This window comes from Taeniopygia guttata, chromosome 2 (genome assembly GCF_048771995.1).
Source record: "Taeniopygia guttata chromosome 2, bTaeGut7.mat, whole genome shotgun sequence".
NCBI lineage: Eukaryota > Metazoa > Chordata > Aves > Passeriformes > Estrildidae > Taeniopygia > Taeniopygia guttata.
The window spans coordinates 52,339,827-52,360,231 of NC_133026.1; the positions used below are offsets into that span (position 1 = coordinate 52,339,827).

A 20,405-nucleotide genomic window follows, 5' to 3' on the forward strand; every position below is an offset into this window, starting at 1 on the left:
AGCCAAGAACCAAAACTGGGGGCTTCTGCTTTTACAAAGAAAGGACATAACCACCAAAAATTCGGCACGGGACTCTTCATCACCGCTTGCGTGCATCCACATCCCCAAATGATGTCAATCCCCGTCGGCACGTCGCTCATCATAATTCTACACTATTCGGTCGCTAGTGGAATTCAGCCGACAGGCCGACGGCTCAGCCCGTAACCCAGCGGGGCCCGATGAGCTCCCGGGAGAGCGACCCCTGCACGCCGCCCCCCGCCCAGGGCAGCGCTCCCGGGCACGGCCGGGGCTCCCATCCCGCACGGACAGCCCAGGCACAAAGGCGGCACCGCGCAGCCGGGCACGGTGACAGCGCACACCCACGACCCGCCACCGCATCCCGCCGGCCGGGCGGGGGCTGCCTGCCCCGGGGAGGGCCTCTCCCGGAGCCGAGGCCGCTGTCAGCTCCATCCCGCCTCGCACTTCTCCGCTGGGAGCCGACGCCACCCGCCCCCGCCCAGCCACCCTCACCCGGGGCCGGGCGGCAGCAGCCCCTCGTACCTGGACAATGCCGGCCTGGGCACAGCTCATGCTCCCCCGGCGAGGGCAGGTCTCACATCCCACACGTGCCCGTCAGCCGGCAGGGAGGAAGGGCGGGCGGGCTACCGGCGTGTCAGCCCCCGCCGAACCGCACCATAGTCCAGCACCGGCTGATACGCCCCACAGCACCGCCGCGCTCCCTCCTCCTCTTCCTCCGCCCCGCCAGCCTCCTCCCACCTCGCCGCCTGTCGCTGGGTACCGGCCGCCTGGAGCCACCCACACGCCGCGGCGGGGCCCGGCAGCGCCGCCCGGCCCGGCCCGGCCCGGCCCGCCCCTCAGCGCTGCTCCCGCCCGCCGGCTCTGTCCCCGGCCGCCTGCCCGCGGAGCCCACCCGCTCCCCTCGCACCATCCTCCCCCGCACAGCATCCCGGCTCTCCTCACTGATCCCGCGGGGACATCGCCGCAAGCAGCCCGGCTCACCACGCATCGGGCATGCAGGCGGAAAAAAATCAACGTGTTCTCCTCTTTGCCCCTTGAAGTCGGGGCTGCCGCCCTCACATCAACTTCTCACCAGCGCCAGAGCCTCTGGGGTGATCATTAAAACCTTTTCCCCGCTCACCTGAGCAAGGGCTAGGGCAGCACTGCTGCTCTAGCAGCTGTCTCTTCTCCTAGTGAACACACACCTTTCGCCACCGTCTTCTCCAGCCTCTCCTCACCTGGACAGGGCTTTAGAACCCCTGGGCAAAGTAAGCCACACTACCACAGCTGTGAAAAGAGCAAGTTTGAAAATGCAGTTCAGGATGGGGACGGAGGTGTTTACACGCATTTCTCCCACAGGTCTTGCAAACCAATTCACCAAAAACAGACCACAAGCTGATGGAACTGCAGGGAACAACAGCTTCCAGCGGCAGCTTGCTGTGTCTGCATCCACCGGCCAAAAGGGCTAAAGAATTGCTCTTCTTGTCAGCTGGCAGAGGGAAAAGACAGAACAATCCTGCAGAAGCCCACTTACCCCCTCACCTCATTTTTCCAGAGAAAAGGTTTTTTTAAATAGTACTTTTTAAAAACCATCCTGTTGGAGTGGTTTCACACCCACCCACTACTAAATATATTAATTTTTTCAAAACTCTTCTGGATCTTAATTTGTATCCCAAAGCAAAAACACGTTAATAAAAGCCACAAACATGCCCAGTAATTTCACAAATGAAGCTAAGTTTGTTTCTGAAACCTTCTTCACAATCTCCCTTCTTACAAATTTCTATGCTCCCTCTTGCAAGTTTCTGTGGATCTAATACTTACTGTGCTTGGTATCAGTGCAAAACATACTTATTTTAATTTGCTAATCACTTCACTCCAAAATACTTTCAGACACATTGTGGCCTCTCATTTCCACTTGATCATCCCATTTTCTTTCTTAAGGAGGTGAAACAGGAGAAATTAGAATAGTATAAGCAGAACCTCAGAAGGAAAATCAAATTGGATTTGGAGAAAAGAATGGCTTGGTATTTTATAATATTAGTGAAAGATTAAATGTACCAACAGTCAGAACTACCCACACACAGCACCAGTAAATGGGCTAATTCCCTGTGCATTGAGAGTGGGAAGAAAGGGGTGCCTGTCATCAAAAAGCAGCTCCAGCTTTTCCCCAGGAGCAAGGCAGATCAAAAGGCATACCAGGTCATGAAGGCCACATGAGCAAATGTGCATCTCAGAACACTCTTCTGCAGGTGCTTGGGAAATTCAGGTGAAGTTTGGGCAAGCACACTGGCTCTCCTCATCCAGCAAAGCAATCCACTGATCATAGATTGCAGTAGGCTATGATGACAAAACCCTACAGGAGGCCTCCAAACAGATATTTCCCTCCTTGTTTTAAATCTTTATATTAACATTGACACTGGAACTGCCTACAGTAGGCATGTGCTTTTGCCTTTGCACTCTGAAAGTCTAAATAGGAAAGAAAAAAACAGAGATGATGGAGAGAGTCAGAGGAGTGAAATGGTGAAGTTTGCCCAAAGTTCACACTGTAATTTTTTGGAACAGAGTAGAAAACTGGTCCAAGCCTCCTCACTCTTGATTCAGAGCTTTTACCCAGCTTCTTCTGCTCTTCTAGGTTACTGGTGTATCATGTATTAAAATGAGACATGCTTCTCATCTCCAAGGGTGGACACATACGTTGATTCTATCAAAAACATTAAGTTAGTAACACCAGGAAAACCAGATAAATGCACATGTTTAAAAACAGTCTCAATCTAGCAGGTCAAACTTCAAGCTTGGTTATGAATTTTAGAGGCAGCTTAACATTATGGGTGTGCATGAGGAGTAGGAATCACCATGAACACATTCAGGGCCATGAGACATGCAGCGGAAGACCTTGTCATGTGCTGTGGACCTGGGGAGAGGAATCCCTTCAGGGAGACAGAGCATATGCTTTCCTCTTTAGAAGCTACCACCTCAGCTTTCCTTTAAGACTGAAAAGAACATCCTGAATCTTTTACAAGAGAAGGAAGTTTAAAATTGTCCCCTGCTGGAATTTATGTAAAATCAGAGATCAAAATTAAGATCAAGAGGCAAAATGCATACCCAACTCTAGTAGACATACACTCCGTATTACTGAGCAGAAGATGAATGTGGCAACTGGTTCAGAAAATGAGCCAGGCTTTGAAGAGGGCATTTTGCCCTGCTGTTCCTCAAAAGAATGAAATTACACATATTGGAAATAAAGTGGGTTGCATTGTAACTTTGCATTTGACTGAAAAGGAAGAGAGTTGCATAATGTATAAGGAGCTTTAAAATTAGACTAAACTTTGGCAGTTCAGATTCTTATCTATATAATAAACAAACCTCTGAATTTCATATGCCTACCTTTTATACACTCCCCAGCCTCCCACAGACTAAGCAAAACAGCACATTTTGCTGTCCCACAGGCTTGCTGACAAGTTCTGGTGTCTTTTCAGACATTGGCTAAGCCCTATTCATGCCTCAGGACAGGTCTGCAGGCAGTACAAGATGAAGATGATTTGGGCAGCAAGTGACCAAGATGCATGTCTGTTTTGCAGGAAATTTTGCACAGTTTTGACAGCCAGAGAGTAGTCCTACAAAAGCAGGAAATGGAAGCAAGAAAAATTTGTCTTGGTGGTGGTGTGGAAAAAGCAAGATGAAGCAATCTTGTCTTTCCCTACCAAATACTTCTGAGGTACACAGGCGGACACTCTCGAGTTGGCACAGGACAGGACAGGTTCCATCGCATTTCCAAAATCTGTTATTCTGGTGGCTCATGCCTGATATATATCAGAGGAATGTCTACTTGGTATAGTATACTTTGTAGTTATTTATAAGTGCTTTGATCACATAAGTGGGAAAAAACAGGAAATTCTGTTATTCTTAAAAAATGTCAGGCACACCTTGATCTGGAGAAACAGACAGCCGTGTTGGTTGTTGTGTTACAGCCAATAAAAAAAAACAGAAAACCCCACTGATGTCCTTTTTTTCAAGACTCATTCTGGTCTGGGTGATGATGGTAGGATTAAGTAAGGCTCTCACAGACTGTACTCATACCTTGCATTTGTAGGGGCCAGGTACAAACAGACCCAAACTTTCCCCGAGAGAGCTTTTCTGAAAGAAAGCATGGTCAGGCTCTGAATCATTGACTAGGGATGCTCTTGCCTTAAAGCTCTATGAAGTCCAAGAGTAATTTCAAGCTGCTTAAGCTTTATATTGCCTCTTGAATCAGTCAAACATAGGAGTGCAGCCATTATCCTTCCACTGGCTCTGGGTGGCCTTTGAATAACTAAAGACTGGATGATTGATAAGTGGAATCCATCGCCTTGGCAGAACAGAGTAATTTAGCAGTTCACATGTACATTTGGACATATCCTCAGTTTTTATGCTGGATTTGTCTCCAGCTGAACTAGATGCCATGTGGGTACATCTGTTTTCTGCAACTTAGTATTCACTAAATTTTACCAATAAACACAATTTTCACCCGATAAAGAGACTGCCACTCAGATGATCCAGGGCAGCATTTCTCAATGCTAGGCTCATTTTGTTCTAGTGATATTCTCAGACATGTCTTCTGTGCCTTTCTAACTTTAGATTATACACTCTGTTGGGACTCAGAACTCTGTTTCTGACGCACAAAGACTGCCTTTAAAGAGGGACCTGGCTAAAGATGTCTAATGTTTTTTACTGTATTTTGGCTTACACAGGTGGGATTGCTCATATTTCAGCTGGATGCCATGCTTATGCATAGCAGTAGGTACTTGTATGGTGTAGGTGCTCAGATTTCAGGCCCTAACATAGTGCTTTCTTTTAGCAGCTCTAGGGTAGGAGCTGACTGCTTCTTAGTTACTGTAACCTTCCTTCCCTTCTGGCAGCCCAGATCTGAACATCTGGGGAGGTCATGATGGACATTCTCCTAGAACAGATGACCAAAGATTACAGCTGTTGGAGAATGATATGGGGCAGGTGTTAAAGTGATTTCTGTCCTAGCAGGACTGCACCATCTACTAACATTTGTTCTCAGAGCAGCACACAGCATGCTATGCAACAGCCCTGACTCCATCCCTGTTTTATCCTGGATTTGCAGAGTTTCTTTGCAGAGGGCCTGAATTACTGGAGTATTTAACCAACTTGATCAAAAGAATTCTAGCTCCTCAGCTGCAATCATTTGCATGGCCTGATTTTTTCAGTTTCACCTAATTGTTTTACATGTAGATATACACAGTTTGATATTTGCCCCTGTTAAGTTCATTTTCTTCTGCCTTGATTCTCTTTCTGGAGCAAATTATAACCGGCTTCAAAACAGAAGAAGGTTAAATATTAGCATCCCTGACAGAAGAGAATCAGTGATTATGAAACATTATTCTACGTGGGCAAACACACTGCATATTTTTCCTGCATAAAGCCTATGATAATGCTACTAAGAGACCAATTATTTTTACAACTAAGGCTCTACTTAACGAAAAAAATTCATAAAGCATGTTCGATGACACAAAGATTGAGCCTACAAGTTGTTCTGCCATCAGTGAAATTATTTTGATGAGTGTTCTTGTAACTTCTTTGATATGTCCTCAGTGAATAGTGATTTCACATTACAGCTTTTTCTCCTATACCAGGGAAGTGGGGGTGGGAATCAGAGTCTCTTCTCTACCTGGCTGTCATAAAACTTGATAGTATTCAGTATATTTGAGACTCCCTCATCTAATATGTATCAGAGGTCTCAACCAGTTTAAAGATTGCATGGATTGTATAAAGTTGGACACTCAGAGTATATATGCAATATATATATATACACTCTGAGTGTATATACATGTAGTAGTGTATATATATATATATTTTTTTTTAATATATATATATAAAATCTTCTTAGGAATCCCTGCTATTAGAGGAGGATAGTTTTCTCATTGTTTATGGAAAAAGTTGTCCCTACATCATAACTACAACGCTTAAGCCAGAAGTGTGCTCATTCCACCTCAAGACAGAAGAGACCCCTGGGGAGTCAACACCATAGTGATTTGGCTTAATTAACATATATTTAGTTTTAATCTCAAACGGAGACCTCCTCTGAAGGGGCAAACTGAGTAAAACTCTAGTTACAGGAATGGGTTTTGAAGGTACTCCCCCAGGAGGATTAGTTTTTATTAATTTCAGCAAGTTTACCTTTCACACAGGTAACACTGCTAAATTACTGGCCAGCAACTATAAATGTGTTTAGATACATGCCCTAATATTGTGCTAGAACACAGCCAGATAAGAGTTTCTTTTGATGAGAGTAGGTATTCAAAAGGGATGAATGAATCCTTATGGAAAGGGGATGCTTCTGGTTTTGCTCTGCACCCAATTTCTGATCTGGTAGTCCCACACCTTTTCATTGAGGCTTTCCCTTGGTCTTTTAGTACCCACTTTTTACTGGGTTAATTTTCCACTAGCTGAGTGGGAGTCAGACCAACAGCTCCCACTGGTACACTACTGAGATGAAAGCACCTGCACAAGCAGTGTTTTCCAAAGAGGGAAAAAAAGTAGAAATTTCACCTTTCATGAGTAGTTAAGCCTGTTGGATCAGTTCAGACATCTCATAAGATCTCTCCCAGACTGAACTGGAAAAGGATCAAGCCCAAGAAAAGCAGGGGTATTCCTCTTACCTTGTGAAAGCACGCTAAGCCAAAAATCACTGTTGTACTCTGTAGGGTGGTGAAGATGAGATTATTCCTGCCTGCATCCAGGCCTTGAATTTTTTTTTAATATGCCAAATGCTCAGTTGTTTTGGCCTCCCTCTCAAAGATTTCCAGACAAATCATTAATTATTTACATTTTTCTCAACACTGACCCACCACTGAGTAGCAGGCCTGTTTTAAATAGGTTGGAATGAATAGAAGAGCTCATCGTCCACATTAATTTGGCTGATAAACAATTCAGTAGTAACAGAGGGCTGAATTAACAGATGAAGGCAGATGGGTTTATGGAATAAAGGAGGGACTGAGAGAAAGGTTATATTGAGAGAGCAGAAGGATTGGAAAAAGATCAACCAAAAATGGGACAGCATGGTAAGCCATATGTCTCTTCTAAATGGTTTTTCTGCTCTTGTTGTTTGATTGTCACAGTGCTTCAAAACTATCAGTTGTTTTGTTCTGAGATTTTCAGGGTTTTGGGGGTTTTGGAGGGGGTTTGCAGGAAATGCTTCTTAAGAGTCCAAAAAATCCACACCACAGACACGTGTCATATGGGGAGAAGATCTATGTTATTTTTACAAATCTATACAATCAAAATTATATGAATACAGCTATAGTAAGCACAGATTCACAGCCACCCTCAGTCATTCTGTAATGTCAGATCCACCTCCCCATGCAAATGCTGTAGAGATAAGTCTGGCATGGGTTCAGTTGCCACTGTCTTCCCTCATCTGTCAATGTATCCTACTAATAGAAGGGAAAAGAAGTGGATATTCACTTAAATAGCATATCCCTTCCAATTGCAGCCAAAATAACCTACTATGACATGTCGTAATCATTCAGGACAGATGTCCTGTGATTATACACAGCCTTCTGCAACATTTCTGACAGCCTTTGCTGGCTATCAGCCATGCCAGGTTTAAACAAAATAAAATATCAGCTTGAATCCCCACCCCACTAAATGAATTTTCTTAATAAATTACTTTAATAATGAGAGTGAAAGGAGAGCAATAAGACAAAAACAAAGTTGCTATTATAGCTCACAGCTTTCTTCTCTAGCACCTTGATGTAGGTTGTTGTCTCCTCTTCTGTACTAACAATCCCTTTTCAGTTTTCAGTCAGCAGTTCCCAGGGCTTTGTCACCTGCAGAGAAGGATAACAAGCTTTATCCAAGCTGTTGCTGGCCCTACAGCATTAGCTGCTGCTCCTGGCCACAAGTGCTATCTGCTCTCCTGATTAAACTTTGCTCCCCTGTTTGAGCCCTGCCTGTTTCTCCAGCTCTGCTCTTGCACAACTTGCTCTTGCCCTTGCTGTGCCAGTTCTAGATCATTATGAAAGCTTTGCTTATAGATGCTTCTCTTTTCTATCAGCATTTCAGCTCGAAGGTCTCCTTACCAAGGCCTCTGAAGACATTGCAAATCCTTTTAGTCCTCAATTCCACCTAAAATCGTCTTCACAGACTTGCAATTATGCCATCACATTGCTTTACCTGCTGGATACTCCATATACATAATTTTCCTTACTTCTGCATTTGAAGAACAAGTGATTTGACTATGTTGGCACTCAGCTGGGTAGTCTGAGGGCAGGTTTACAAAACTTAGATGTACCAGCTTGCAGGAGCTTTTTGGAATCTACTAGGTTTACAGAGCACCTTTCTCTGCCTTTAAGTGCTCACACAGTTTCTGGTCTCTACTTAAAACCAACTCATACATATTCAAGGAATTCTTGCTGCAGAGAAGTCCTTGAAGTTTTCATGCACAACTCATTTTTCTTGTAAGTTGTATTAATTACACCAGGAATGTTCATCAGCCCCAGTAATCATTTCAGCAGTTTTAAACTGAAAGGTCAGCCTGAAAAACCCCACAAGCAATGCTTTTATGCTCAGTGAGAAGTACAGTTAAATCCTTTGCTTTCAACAGTTTGTCTTAAAAAGACATTACCATTAGCTATCTCAGCTAATGACAGCTGAGAAAATATAAATATAGCAAAATTATATTACTACATAAAATAAACATTTATGTTATGTACCACTGAAAAATATATCAATGTGAGAGACGCATCAGGTCTACTCTGTGTACACAAATGCACAATAAATCCTGTCTTCTCATGAGTACATGTGAAGCAGCAGCAAAATTTAGGCCTCAGCAGTTCTGTGTAACTTGAGTCACACCTGGGATTTCCTTCTGTATTTATGATAAGCCTCTTTAATCCTATCTGTTCTCTGAAGCAGGGCTTTGAGAAAGTCCATGTTCATGGCTCCAGTTCACATGAAATGTAAACTCTAAGAACTGCTCTTCACCCAGCAGCCCTACATTCAATGCAGCATTCGGGGATAAGCAAAACTGATATTTGGTTCACACAAGACTAGCAGAGACTATTCTCTGTGGGGAACTCAGCAAATGTGCTGCTAAAAATGCACCAGACTTGGAATTCAGCTGTATTGCTTCTGCTAAGCTTAACAGGAGTAAAAAGCAATAAAAACTGTTCTGACGCTGTTAGCAAATGTGAATGACTACACACTGTTCTATTGAGAATGTTGGAGTTGCACGTTTCATCCTAGAGCTTATCCATGCACATTTGAAACAGAAGAAGCAGTGACAGAATTATGGACGGGTCATGCAGAGCAGCAGCTGAAGTCCCCTCTGAGCCATGTGTGCTGGGGGTGATCAACCCTGTGCACTTTGGCTTGATTTCTGAGCCCTGTAAATCAGTACAAGTAGTGTTCCAATGCCTCTACAAACAACCAAGCCACCTGTGAGGGGTCATCAGACATTCTAAAATAGTGGGGTTTTGTGCTGTGCACTTTTAAAGGCGCTCTTGCCAGGTTCTCCTGTCCCTGGATACCCTCTTCATTTTGTTGCATCAAGGGAAGAAATGGTCTATATTGCATTCCATCTTGCCCACCACAGTTCATTTTTGTGCAAGGAGGAAATTGCATAGCAGTGATTCTTTCTATAAGACTGATGCTACAGAGTGCTTGCATTTTCCTGCCAACATAAGAGTCTTCACAGAACGGACAAGAGCAAGTGCCAGGAGGAGGGTCTGAATCCATGGTGAAAATTACATGTGCTGGGAAAAGAAGGGCTCGATCCAAAAGTGATAGAGGACAATTGACACATGAGCAAGAAAAATGTGAGAGGCACTGAACACCATCAGTATGTGCACATTCATTGAAGTGTTCTTTTGTCTTTGATATCTTCCAATTTTTAAAGCATTTTAACCTGCAATTGAAAAAGAAAGCATTATTCCTGTAGGGCTAAAATAAGATATATCACACTGCTTTATATCCAGAATAATTCATTACTGAGACCAGGATCTGTCTCTAATTATTATGAAAGAAATATCAGTATCAAGGTTCAACACTACATTGTTTGAGATACACACAGATGAATAGACTCTTAATTCCTACATAAGCACCTATTCTAATGTTCTTGTGCTTCCCAGTCAAGTAATAAACTTGCTGGTTTCAGTTTTAATGTTTGAGGTAACATAACAGTAACATTTCCTAAATGTTGTTTGATGATTTTTTAAAAGTCTACAGAAAATTGAATTTCCCCATGATTAATATCTCTGAGGCTTTGTACTTCAGAGGAGGTCTAAGGAAGGAGCTGAAAGGAGGATGCCTGGCTTCACTCTAACCCGATGATTTTCCACAGAGCTTGTACACATCTGGCCACAGATTGATACCATTGTATATATTAACAAAGTATTTAAAGAAGAGATCAGATATAGTCTCCACCACTGTTAGTCAGAGCTGTCTGGATAACTCTGTAGACCAGAATTCCTTGCAGACTTCAAGGACTCACTAACCTTTGTCCTGTATCAAAACTCTCCAGATTATCAGGTGGCACACATGTTCTCAGCTGTGGTTTAATATGGCAAGAATTTATCCTACAACAATTATTCAGCTGCAACCTGCTGGCCTAGAGCACTATTTCCCAACAGAAGTTTTCCTCAGTTTATAAGCTTGCACATTCTGGGCTGCTAGTGCAAATTCCCACTCCTGGGAAGCCTGGGGGAGCTAATGGAACACAACTTGTCCTGATAAACTGTATGCCATTGGCAATTTTTTTTTCTTTCTTTTTAAATTTTTGCCTAGCTGGTTGCGTATTAAGTCTGACTGACCTACAGAAAGCTGCAACATTTCTGTCTGAAAAGTACTCCTACCAAAAATAACCCACTACCAAAAATAAAATTAATAATGCAACATCCCTTTTACTCCTAAACCTAGCTCAGACACCCTGTCTGATGTTCAGGCATTTCTGGATAATAGTGCAAGAGCCTCAGGACAGGAATGATTTTTTTCCATACAGCTACTTTAAATAGTGTGGTGATATTTTTAGTTTTACTGTACCCATACTGTTTAAAATTATATTATTTTAAAATAGCTTCTGCAGTACAAGGTTCCCTGCTGTAGAAAGAAAATTGAGTTAAACTTTCACATTCAATATTTCTATAAATCTGATGCTCTATACAAAATAAACTGTGCATCCAATTATCCCTTTCTCAGATTTATCATTTGATACAAGTGTTTTCTCATAATTTTCAGCGTTTATCCAAAATGTGACTTACAATACATGGTATAAGTCAAAAAAAGCAAGCTAAATGCTAACAGGAGTACAGAAAGGTAAAGAAGGATTCTTGCAAAATCCCATAATGATTTTTGCCAGTACTCAGAGTCAGTAATAGAATTTGCTTTCTACAACATTATACTTTTGGTCCCATAAAAAAAGTGGTCATGTCACCATTGTTGGAATACATTAGAAGATAATGCAAGCAGATGACGACTGATGTCTAGTGACAAGGCAGCAACTCCTGGTACTTGGAGCCAGGTCCCGGCTCTGTCAAACTTCCCATACCACCATGGGTAAATCAGTTTACCTGCTCTGTCTGTTCCTTAGGTGTAAAAGGAAGACATTGATTTACCCAGGGAAATGTCACTGAGCAATAAAACAAAAAGGATTGTTACAATGTCAGGTCAGATTCATGTTATGAGTAGCAGGGTACATGGAAGTGTTTGGACAGAGAGGACAGACTGAGGTGCATAAGAGCACAGGAAATTAGTTTTTTTCCAAGGGTATAAAAGTAACCAGTGTAATTAGTTTTGTGTGGCAGACTTTACTTTTCAAGGTCTGAAAACAACAAATTATTTGCAGACTGAAGCCAAACTGAAGTCTAAGTCTTTATTATTAAATCAGTGTTGACATAATACAGAAGCAGATTATCATATACTGAGGATTTTTAGTTTCCAGTATTGTTAAGGTAAAAATTCATTAAATACTACAGCAAGATTTCTTCATGACCTCTAATATTTCCAAGTATCTTGAAGAAGAAAACAAATGACAGGCACAAGGTGCAGAATTGCAACTGAAAAATAAGCATTACTGAATTTCTCGGTTTTTCAATGGCAGACCCCTTGAGTTAACTCAGTAATTCTGATTTCTCTATCTTAAACCCCCTTGATTTGAGTTATCCTAGATATGCTAAGCTGTATTAAACAACAAGAAAAGAGAGTACATAAAACTTCTTCAGCGAGACGTGAAAAATAGAGACTGAGCTATGCAATCCCTGTTTTTCATTGTAACATTTAAGCTCCTCGAAAGATAGATCTACAAATCTAAAAAAACCTCAAATTTTCATACAAGCAGAAGAGTCACTGATGTAGAGGTCTTCATTCTGAAAGTTTCTCAAGTTTTATATTGGACAGAGGGAACAACTAGCGCAACTTCACTGAGGTAGGCAAGTTAAATAATGGGAAAATTGTGCTGTCTTCTCTTGGATGTGTAATTACAAGATAGGAGTCAGAAGCATGGCTGCCTATGAAAAAGCAACATTTCAGCATTCATTCCCTTTGAACTTTGGGGTTTTTCACGTTTCTGTTTTTTAAGTAATGATACTTCTGCTCAGCAGTTATTTGTTATTTATCATCCATATGGAAAATACGGGCAGAGAGGAACAGACCAAATGTCAGCTAGTCAAGTGAGTGCTTTCTGACTATTGTCAGGAGCAAATAACCAAAAAGAACCAAGCAAACAGGATAAATGCCACATGCAGTGCAGATCATTGCACTTCATGACCCAGTGATGCAATTTCATAGATCATTTATGCTTGTATAAAGATGCTGGTCTGTACCACAGGTGTGCTCATTCCACCTCAAGCCAGTCTCTGCAAGGATGTGCATCCCTCCTGAGTGTACATGGGGCTTGCCATAATTCTCTTCTTCCTTTAGACATTCTTATAAGGTTTCATGGAGAATATACAAAAGAAATCCAAGGACCTTCCCAGAGATGCTTTCCTCATATTCCTCTAGAAGCTGACAGAAGAAAATATTTTAAAACAGAATAGCTAAAAAAGAAATAAATGAAAAATCAAATTAATGTCTTTCCTTTCACTGCTGAATCCCTGTCCCAGAAAAAAATCCTAAAAAATTTCTAAAAGGATACGACTTACAGCAAAGATACGATAGACTCAGACTTCCAGAGATCATTTGGAATACATCCACAGATACCCAAAATACTTGGAAGTGCTGTTCACTACACAATAATTTATGTATTATTTTTGTACACATTATTTTATGTACGTGTTCTTCCTAAACAGAGCCATTCTGTATAAACCATTGTTGTCATTACTACATGATCTGTTATGTCTCATAATACTTTCCTAATCAGGAACTGTCCTATTTTATGATTAATCCACAAGAGATATTTGGAAGTGTTTTCTCTGAAGTACATTTTTTATAATCCTTTCTTAAAAGTGTTTTTAAAAGTACGTCATAAAATAAAGATATGGAGGTGACCAAATTCTAGATTCAAGACTAGTTTTAAGAAGGTTAAGTTTTTCATGGCTCAACACTAGTTTTCCTTAGGGTTAGGGTGTACATTTTGGATTATGCCATCTGATTATTTTTACACTTGTTTCACAACTCAATCCATTCTGATGTGGTATTAAAGTAGGGAAGTTGGAAGTCCTTAAACAATTTGAAAACATTCTTTGACCCTAAAGAAAATATCTAAGTTTGGGCTAAGGTTATTGTTCAATGACTCAATTATTATTTTAAAAAAGGGTTTTCTTTTTTAGTTTATCCAAATAGCCAGGCCAGAAGTGCTATGTCTAAATGTGCATTGTTATAGAGAAATAGAAAATATTGACATTTATTAATTATTAATATTTTCCTGATTATTGATCTTCTTTGTATTTTTTCCCTAATTATTTCACTTCAGGGCTACAACTACTATTTCAGTCTCTTTCAGTAGGCTGTTTTGATATTGCACTTACTGACAAATTCCAGATCACAGCAGAGGATGTCACTGCCATTTCCTACTTTCATACGAATACAAGTCTTCCATTTGAGCTGTCCTAGGAAGCTGAAATTGAACCAAACTATCAGTTTCTCTCTTTGTAAAAAGAGATATGACTTGAGATATGGCTATTGTGCAAAGTCAGTGACAGTAGAATAACTCTGGAAATAGATGATGTCTTATAATAAGAATTGGATGTTATTCTTCAAAGTTCAGAGCAAACCTTTGCAGAAAAAATTTTGTTCTTTTTTGGCAATCTTTTTTATCATTGACTCAGGAGCCAATCAATTTTTGGGAGCAAGGAAAGGTTATTTAGAAAAGAATACAGTGTTCATAGTCTTTCCCTAGACTTTGAAAGTCATCACTATGGAGCAGCAGCAGCCACAGCTCAGGATTCTTTGAAAAAGATGCTCAAGGGACCCTATTCACTGCCTGGAAATCCAGCATGCTTTTATACCAACCTTAGGTAGGGTCAAGAAGCAATCTGTCAACAGATAAAAGTACACTGAAATACATAGTGTATGTTACTGTCATTGAGTCCTCTGACTCAGCAGTGCACTAGAGATTCCTGCTGCGTGCACTAGAGATTCCTCTGGTATCTTAGTGCTTAAATGCATTTATTGTGGAATACTGAATAAGTGTCACTGGGACTCAATTTGAGCAAAATAACAACTTTGCTGCAGTCCTGCATCTACTCTATTTCCCTCCTGAGCAGACTATCCACAGACCCATTCCCTGTAAATAGCATACACGTTCAGATTGCCCCAAGTGAGTATGTCATAGCTGTAGCATAGGAATAATGACCACACAAAAATGTGAAATTGGAAGAGTTCTGGAATACCATCTGAGTTTGGAAACTCAGATGGAAATGGAGATGGCCCATTAGTGCTGAAAGCTATCATCCTTTCAAATACAAATAAAATTTAAATGGAAAGCCAAAACCAGAAGCTCAGATCTTTGTTAGTCCATACTCTCATGTAATCAGATTTTAAATGGCCTTGAGTACTGTGAGAAGCAACTTTCAAACAAATTGTACTAAGCTGCACATATGAGGCCTTGTAACAGCAGGTTGGAGCACATCCCAGGTGCTGTACACCCGACCTATGTTTCTGACCATGTGTTACTTAGAGTCATGTCCAGATATACAAGAGTCAGCTATTTGATCAATCTGATATCTGGTAGGACAGAAACAGTATAACCCACAAATAGCTAGTTATGATTTTAAATCCACTGGAGTATTTGAAGAGTGCTGGTATAGTGAAAGCATATGGCAAAACAGTGGGGCTCTGACACCATTAACAGCAAACTCCCTGATAAAGCCACGGAAGCTAGGTACCTGTCCCAATTTCTTTTATACTTACATTTGTGTCACAGATTAGTATAAATATGCCAGAATTAAAACCTTTAATCATGGAATTTCCGAAGTCTCAGGGTTCTTACAAGCAACCAGCATTTCAGTGGACGTTCCTGAAAATACTCAAAATTACTGATTTTCTTAAAGTGCAAACTTAACAAGAATCTCCTGTCTTTACAATATCTCAAGGTGAGCACCCTCACATGGGAAAGCCCTGCCTTCCCTTTCTCATTACTCTTGCATTTGCACTACCTTTGGTGTGCTTCTGAAACAGTATTTTTTTCCCTTGGCCACTTCAAAACATCTTCTTTACAGTGGTCAGTTCCACATCTCAACCCTCATAAAGAATGAGTAACAAAAGACCTTTAAATTTTCCCTCCTTGAAGTGTTAGGCCTCTTCAACTATTTATATCCACAGGCGTCACAGATTCAGGGAAAAAAGGACGAGCAAAAGGACTGCTAAAAGGAAAACAAAGGGGGAAATCATATCCTTTCAAGAGATATGTCTCAGAGGGATATGGGCAAAAATCTGTCAGATTTTGTCACCTTCCTGGGAACATGGATATGTAAGTCTCAATAGGAACAAACAAATGGAGAAATAACCTACTAATATCATTGTAGAATTTAATAGTAATCTCTTGGTCATTAGATTGACATTTCAGGATTAGGGTTGAGGGTAAGGGAGAATAAAGATGCTTTGGAACACCTGCTGTTATCATCCCGTCAGCTGGTCAGGTGGGGATGGTGTTAGACCTTAAGAAGACAGCCAGCCATATCAGGAGCATGTCTTTTTCTGACAGAATGGCATTAGAGCAATATGCAGGCAGGTGACTTGAGTCCTGCACACCACACAAGTCTGACTACAGGAAGCACTGTCTCCCCAGCATCATGTTCTGCCATTCTTCAAACCAAGTAAAACTTTGTCACAGCGCTGTCTAACTTGTGCTGATTCAGGAATAAGATCTTCTAATCACTTAGACCTTCCTGACACTCTCTCATGAGTCTTTAGCTCTTGTCTTATCATAAAATTCACAGACTGGGTATCCTCTAGGTCCAAAACTTTCCCATTGTTACTTTGATACATGTTAACTTGAACTAATTGCCCCCAAAATGTAATAGTAATATTTAAATATTTGAGTATCTACTTAGGGTGAGGTAGGTGAACATGTGTTTTTTTTTTTTTTTTTTTTTTTTAACAAAGTTACAAGTTTGTTCCAACTGTATAAAGCAGGACCAAAAATTGAGAGCAATGTTACTAGCCAGCCCACAGAGCCTCAAGATGATGGATAGCTATGAAATGAGAACAAACAATGATGGTGTGAAATTTGGTTTGCATCTCAGAGTGTTTAACTATTCTTCCTGTAAGTGGCTCTGCTGGGGCGCACACAATAGCCCAGGTCATGCCAAAAACTGGCAAAGAAGTTGGAACAAGAGGCAAGTAATTCTAATTCTCTAATTCCTCTGAGAGAGATTTAATTTTCCTCGGATAGCATTTTAAATCAGACAACTGAAAATTGGTGAAAACGTTGCCCCTTCTTTTTTGAGGTACAAAAAAGGCAGACATAAGAATGCTTACTTCTCCCCTTCCTTCAGCATGTTCTTCTGCATTTCTAAATTTGGAGATTTATTGTTTAATTCTAGCTTGCAACATAGTATTGCAAGATGCCATAAAATTTTGAGAGCTAAGTGAACTTTTTATCAGTTTAGTGGTGCAAGTCTTCCTGGACATCAGTGGAATTTCTGATATAATTAGAGTGGGATTTAGCCCAATATATATTCACTGATCTACACTAGGTGGAACTGGAAAATACAACAGAAATGGATAGCATATTGGTAAAAACTGGTTCGGGTTTGCATTTCTTTTTCAAATTATAATTAATAGGGAAGGCTCTTTAGAAGTTTTTTAAGTTGTCCTAATAACTGCCCATGTGAATAAATTTAAAATTGCAATTCTTTAACTCTGCTAATGAAGGATGTGTATCAGACTCTCATCAGTATTTGTTAGCTGTCTCACTAGATTATACAAGGCATAACAAGATATTTTTGCCCTTCTGTTGCTTTATTTTATGGAAATGCAATTTCCTTGTGCCAGTCACAGTATTGATATGTAACAGTAGTGGCTCATAAGACTACTTTGTAATACATTTGTCATAACCTATATTACAGGCCACTCAGCTCATTTTCACAGACAATTTAAAACCCTTCAGTAGCTTCTGTTGTTATCAGTTAGGAAAAAAAAATCTCAATACATATTTTTAAAATATTTTCCAATAGTGTCTGTCCATGTCATTCCCAAAGACTTAATATAATGTCTGAAAAGGATGGGATTAAGTTTTCAGGAAAAAAAAAAAAAAGGAAAAAAAAAAAAAACCCAGAATTTTCTTTTATCTTGTCCTTCCCCCTTCAAAAGAAGATTAGCATACTTGAGAGTTCCGTCTGGCACATACTTGGCCTTACAGAGTTTGGGAACACTGAGAGAGCACCCATGGCCAGTACTTCATACGCAAGCTAAACAACCAAGGATGTCAGCAGCTACTTTGAAAAACCACAGCAGATAGTGTATCTCTGTAGAACATGGAACACAGATTTGGATTCACCATTCCACTGCTCAGTTTTGCCCTTCTTAAAGTGTGGCAGGGTGCTCATCAGAGCAGCAGGGCTGCCCTGACCTGTTCTTGCTCCACCCCAGCTCCAAGCCAGAGCAGCACAAGCTCTGCCAAGGCCATGCAAGGAGCCTTTGGGATCACAGAGACCTTGCATCAGTTGGGTGTTCCGGTGGTTTAGAGCACTGGTAAAGCAGATCTCAGTCTGTCTGTAGAGGACTAAGCAGCTGGATTATCCTCTAGTATAATCTAGTTTAGGCATAGATTTCAGTCAGACATAACGTGTCCAGCATTTGGGGCACAATATTATTAAGGATGTTCAGTCACAGCAGTGTCCAATATGAATGCACCAGGTAACTTTTGTCCCTGCCTCAAGCTGAGGCATTCCATATTTGGGCAATGGTTTTTAGTTTGCTTATGTTGCCTTCTTCAAACATTTTCTTAGTCAACAAAACACCTGGATCAGCATGCAACAAAAGATACTTGAGTATCTCCCCATCCTTCTGGGGGTACTGAAATATTTCCCAAAGGCTAAAAACATTTGTGATTAAAAATAATTAATGCTAGCACATTATGCTAGCATGAGAAGGTAAAGCATTATTACAGGATATGGCACAACTGTAAACATCAGATAGCTGGGTTATATGTAGCAGCTACTTTAGCCACAGAGTTGAAAGAATAGTGCACTTTGTGAGCCAAACCCTCACTTCTCAAAGTCTTACAGAAAGCAATAATGAGAAACCAAATATTTCCACAGTCACAGCTTTTCATTTCTGATCTATTTATTCCATCATCAGAAGTATCTTGATAATGTGATTCCCTTTGCCCATACCATCTCAAAATGAACTGGTACAAACAAAAGCCTGGGGTGTAAAGGGACACGGGTCTCAATCAGTGAGATCTAGAAGAACGGAGAGCTTCTGCCACCCCATTCAGAGTGGAAAAAGCCTGAAAGCCTCAGGTATTCATTAGTCTTAGAACCTTTTCATGAAATGCCACAGCTCATGCCCAGCAGTGACACATTAGACACCAGGCTTCTGCACAAGCCCTATCCTGGACTGACGGGTGTGGAAATTACCTCACTATCCTTTACATGGTGGAAAGTCACCCTCTGAATAGTCATAAAAAAAAAAAAATTAACCATATGCAGCCCTCTTGAAAATGATGATGGGATTAAGGGCTTCATACCACTGCATTAAGTGAAGAATTCATAGACTTGAACAGCCAACAGCTTTCGAAGTTCTGCTCTAGTTTATGCCTGAATAAATCTGGATGCAGCCTTAACACTACAAGTTCTATTGTTCCCTACAGCAGTTCAAGTGAATTTTGCCCACTCACTGCCTACAGAAGGTGTGCCAACACAGAAGAGCCACAAGTAATCTGCTTTGACAAGAGCTGCTGTAACGAGTCACAAGTTCTTATCACACCTTCGAGCCACACCATTAGTACCAGAATACACTGTTTTCAGAGCAGTAAGACACAGTCTGCCCTTCTGTAGTGCTATCTATCTTTCAGAAATAGAGGATGCTTACCATCCCTTGTTGGAAAGATGATTATTTTAGAAACTCTGTTTATAACTCCACATGGTCAGCTACATGAGTAAGATGTGCAATCGCTAAAATTGATTTAGCTGCACCTCACCTGAATTGACTGCACCTCCCTTGGATATGTCTAGACTTACACTAGGTAGGTACTCTGTTCAGCTGGCAATAAAAAGCAATGTGTAGAGCTCTAACCCCTTGGCCTGTTCCTGCAGAAACCCTGCTCCAGCTTCTGGATAGATGTGGCATATCTTGGCTCTGATGGAATTGACATTCCATGTTTTTGAATGGCATTAGCTAGCTGAAGAGCAATATCTTGTCATTGTAACATAATTTACAAAAGGTTTGTGTATTATTTCAGGGTTTGTGAGTTTTTGTTGGGTTTTTTTTTTTTGATTTTTTTTTTTTTTAATATCCTGCCCGGTCATTGTACGTTAAGCCAATACTCTAATTTTTAACTAGAGTTTTTGAACATCCTCTGAAAGGAATTCAGAGGATCCCTTACACTGAATGCAAAATACAAAAGCCATCTGAGAGAAACACCCACCATCTTAATCACTTGCTGACGATACATCATAAGATTTCCTTCTTTGGACAACTTTTATTCCTATCATTCAGCTGTTCTGCTATATATCACTGATAGCTTTGCAATGCTACTTCATTGCCTCTAATAAGTTTTGCAGATATCTCTTTAAACATGCTGCTGGAGCTAAAAAAAATCATTCTACTTACTTAGCTGCATGGAAAGGAGGGATTAGGCAGTTCCTTTGTTTGCATCACATACATAGCTTGGGTGGAAAAGTCTGGTTTAGATAATTAGATTAGATTCTTACATCTATTAGTGTACCCTACATTACCTTTGGCAGATTTGTAGCTGCTAAGGGAGAGCCCAGTAAATTTTAACAAAAATTTAATTAACCTGG

The 20,405-nt window shown here is 40.8% G+C and overlaps 1 protein-coding gene across 12 annotated transcripts in view; it reads right to left on the reverse strand.

The window, feature by feature from the left end:
- HECW1 (HECT, C2 and WW domain containing E3 ubiquitin protein ligase 1) overlaps window positions 1–838 on the reverse strand; it is a 250,824-nt gene extending 249,986 nt beyond the window's left edge. For 3 of the 12 annotated variants that reach the window (XM_041714543.2, XM_041714540.2, XM_041714542.2), the window contains exon 1: window positions 541–836. In XM_041714543.2, coding sequence (XP_041570477.2) covers window positions 541–570 — 30 coding nt within the window. In that variant the 5' untranslated portion in view covers window positions 571–836. Of the gene's footprint in view, window positions 1–540 lie in introns of all 12 variants that reach the window. The other 9 variants (XM_041714541.2, XM_072925930.1, XM_072925929.1 and 6 more) reach the window with 5 other exon arrangements.
- Window positions 839–20,405: the final 19,567 nt, after the last annotated feature.